The sequence below is a fragment of the Planococcus citri genome, chromosome 1, assembly GCF_950023065.1.
Source record: "Planococcus citri chromosome 1, ihPlaCitr1.1, whole genome shotgun sequence".
Taxonomy (NCBI): Eukaryota; Metazoa; Arthropoda; class Insecta; order Hemiptera; family Pseudococcidae; genus Planococcus; species Planococcus citri.
In genome coordinates, this window is record NC_088677.1 from 5,582,989 (window position 1) to 5,586,641 (window position 3,653).

At 31.8% G+C, this 3,653-nt stretch overlaps 1 protein-coding gene across 3 annotated transcripts in view; it reads right to left on the bottom strand.

The window, feature by feature from the left end:
* The window catches only part of LOC135845768 (uncharacterized), a 58,054-nt gene extending 54,633 nt beyond the window's left edge, over positions 1–3,421 (bottom strand). For all 3 annotated transcript variants that reach the window (XR_010558826.1, XR_010558827.1, XM_065364594.1), the window contains exons 1-3: positions 3,256–3,421; positions 3,009–3,178; positions 2,722–2,944 (exon numbers count right to left, since the gene is read on the bottom strand). Coding sequence is in view for 1 of the 3 variants with exons in the window: in XM_065364594.1 (XP_065220666.1) it covers positions 2,722–2,944; positions 3,009–3,178; positions 3,256–3,298 (436 nt within the window). In the remaining 2 variants the exon portion in view is untranslated. The remainder of the gene's footprint in view (positions 1–2,721; positions 2,945–3,008; positions 3,179–3,255) is intronic.
* Between the last annotated feature and the right edge of the window lie 232 nt (positions 3,422–3,653).

Sequence of the window (3,653 nt, forward strand, 5' to 3'; positions counted from 1 at the left end):
AGACTCTCATGACGATTTTAGCCCCCCCCCCAAGAATAGCTAAAATACAAATTTCAGCTATTCGGGGGGGGTCAGCTTGGTTTTCATGGGAGGGGGCTAAAATCGTCATGGGAGTCTATTTTACTCAAAAGAGACCTTTTAGAGACAATGGAACTCAAAATTTAAAAATTTTAAAAATTTTTCTTCAAATTGTTTTTTTTTTCAAATTTTTGAAAATTGAGGGGCCCACCGCAGCCCGAATTTTTCGAAAATTGTAAAAAAAAAAAATAGGGAATTATTCTCTCACCAGAGGCCACTTTAGGGGGTGGGAGCGGAAATAACCCAACTTCAAAAAGAAGGACCAACCTACTCCCCCCCCCCTCGTCAGGCGTTTTTGTAACCAAAAAATTGACGTGTTTTTTTTTTTGAAAAGATAATTTATATTTTATAAAATTATGGGAATCATGTTAAAAATAGCTGAACTCAACTACTGAACAAATTTTAAATTGTTTCCATTTTTTTTTTTTTTAAATTCACGTTTTTTGACATAAAAAGTTGATTTTCCCCGCAAACGGCGCATCCTAGAGAAAAATGACCATGAAGAAAATTGTAGAGGATAAAATTTTGATTTTTTTAAAAAATTACAACTCAACAATTAGCCAACAAATGTTGACACAAATTTTAAAATTTGATCGTCTATAATTTAGTGCAGTAGGAGTGGAAAAAATAATTTTTTTCGAAATTTTGAAGAAAAAACATAGAACTCTTGATTTCTTGGAAATTACAATTCAACAAAATATTCAACAGGTGTTGACACAAATTTTAAAATTTGATCGTCTATAATTTTGAAGTATCATATCAAAATTTCAGCCAATTTAGTGTAGTGGAAGTGGAAAAAATATTTTTTTCAAAATTTTGAGAAAAAAACTTTGAATTTTGACTTTTTTGAAATTGCGATTCAACAAATAGTCAACAAAATGTTGACACAAATTTTAAAATTTGCTTGCCTATAATTTTGAAGTATCATATCAAAATTTCAGCCAATTTAGTGCAGTAGAAGTCGAGAAAATAATTTTTTTCGAAATTTTGAAGGAAAAACTTTGAACTTTGATTTTCTCAAAAATTTTTTTTTTTAAGCAGAAACTTCAACTGTTCATTGCTCAGCCGCAAAAAAGGCTAGACTCAATATCTTTTTTTTAAAAAAAAAGCTGACATTTTAAGCTTTCAAATGACGCAATAAAAACGAAAAAAAATTTTCCGACTTTGGTCACCTTTTCACAGAGCGCATCACAATTATGTGATTTTTGATGGCGTAAACTGACTTTTGGACACCCCATTATATATTTTTTTTATTATTATTATTTATCGGCGCCAGTGTGAAAATTGATAAGGAAAAAATAATAAAATATAAGCGAACTACGAGTAAACTTATGCATTCTGCTCCCTTTAAAATTAATGAAATATGAAAAAAAAAAAAATGTTTAAAGTTGTGTGAACAAAAAAATGATTAAGCCGACTTTCACCATAAGCCCTTCAATTGAAATAAGAAATTGTTTGTAAAATACTCGAGGGGAAAAGATGGAATGTGAAAATTTATTTATTTTGTTGATTGACTGGAGTGAGAAAAATATCTTCATTCGCATGCGTACACTTATTATGATAAAATTCTGATTGAACCGCAAATATAAATTATATAGATTGTACTTCTATTTTTAATAACTTAGAATCTTTTTTTAATTGAATAAAAAAAGTAATTGCATTTCTATTCTAATATTTATTCAACGGTATCTTTACCGATCTCTCTCTTGCACAGAACGTTATTTAAAACTCGTTCACTCCATCCAAATGCTTTTCTATACGTACTAGAATTCAAATCGTTTACCAATACAGGTATATTTAGATATTCGACGGGGACTGGATTTACTCCGAACAATATCATTGTGCCATCGCAGGCTTTATAACAGGTTTTGAATATTGATGCGAAGTGCCTGATTAGTGAGACTCCGTGTAACACAGCGTTGCCAATTTAGCGATTTTCCCGCCATTCCTAGCGATTTTGAACATAGAAAACCGCCAAAAATTGTTGATCTAGCGGCTAGCGGGAAGTCTAGCGTTTTTGACTTCATGGCCACTTTTACCATTTTAATTCACAAATTCAGCATTTCAGCTAAAAAATATTGAATTTTTGAAAAAAAAAATCAATGAAATTCAATTTTTGTAAAAGCCATCCACTCAATTTCATCAATTCTTTGGTAATTTTTGAATGATTTCACTGTTTTTTAATTTTTAGTTATTTTTGAACAGTTTTAAAATTTCAACAAATTGAATCTTCATCAGTTTTGTATTTTTTACATGACTTGAGGTTTTAAAAAAATGATGAAAATCTAGCGATTTTGCTATAGGGAATTTAGCGGTTTTTAGCGGTTTTTTAGGATCAATCTGGCGGGATTTTTCAATATGGCATTCAGTCGAAAGCATCGATTATAGTGAATTTGTCTTGGATACGGCCTCTTGAGTTTTGTTCAGCAAATATACTAATTCCTTGAAAAAACTTCGTGAACCACAAACGGTATTCGAAGACTTTAGGAGCCATTTCTTCCAAAACTTCCACCCGTTTCGGATCAATTACACTTTGGTGACTTTGCACCAACGATAATAAAAAATCGCTCATCGAATCTTTAAATGTTTCTTCGGTTTTAAAACATATTTTGCTAAAATTCATGTATATAGTTAAACAATTACCCCTTTCTGCATGACTCAGGGACAACTCGCAGGAACGTCGACCTCCTCTGATGTTCGCAAAACATATATCATCACCGCGCAAATGATATTTCTCTTTTCCCAATAAAAATTCATCTGGTTTCTTCCATCTTTGAAGATCTCCATCCTTCATACAACACGAGAGGTAAAACATTATGTACTTGGCGAGGTGGGTCTTGCCCCAATTCGAACCTCGTAATATCACCTAAATCGTAATTAAGAATCAGTCGAAATGTAAGAATATAGTGTTTTACATGAAAAGTACGTACTAATGGTCGTAAGTTTTCATCGTGTTTGATTCGAGTGGTTCTTCCTTTTCTATGTTCACGATAATATTCTTCCATGAAGATGATCGGATTTTCTATTTTATCCAAGTCGTTTAAACTTTTCAAGTAACGAATTGCATCCTCGATGTCATCATTTGGAAACGTCAAGTCGACTGAAAATGAATTGTGAAAATAATGTGATATTCAAGGATGAATAAATGGTTGAAATGAAAACACCGGTATTACTTACATTTACGTCTTTTCACATCAGAATGTGAATCTAATGAATCCATATTGAACTTTGAGCATATAGTAGGATCTCTAAAATTCCATAATACAACCGAAAATTAAATTGAAATCGAAAATAAGTTGTAATTAATTAATGAATTAATTAATTTTCTTTGTTCTAAAACAGAAAAATCTACAACTACAGGGTGCCTCCGCAGTAACAAGCAATGCCTCGATAATTTCATTTTCTTTTTCAGGAAATTTAGGAAATTCAGATTTTGGACTTTTTACTACAAAATTCCAGGCAGCATCTCGAAAAAAAGTAAAAGTATAGGACATTCGACCGACCTACCTACCTAACAGGAGAGGGTGATTTTTCGTTGCACCTTCCTCTATGGGTGTTTAATTTGGGATTACGCC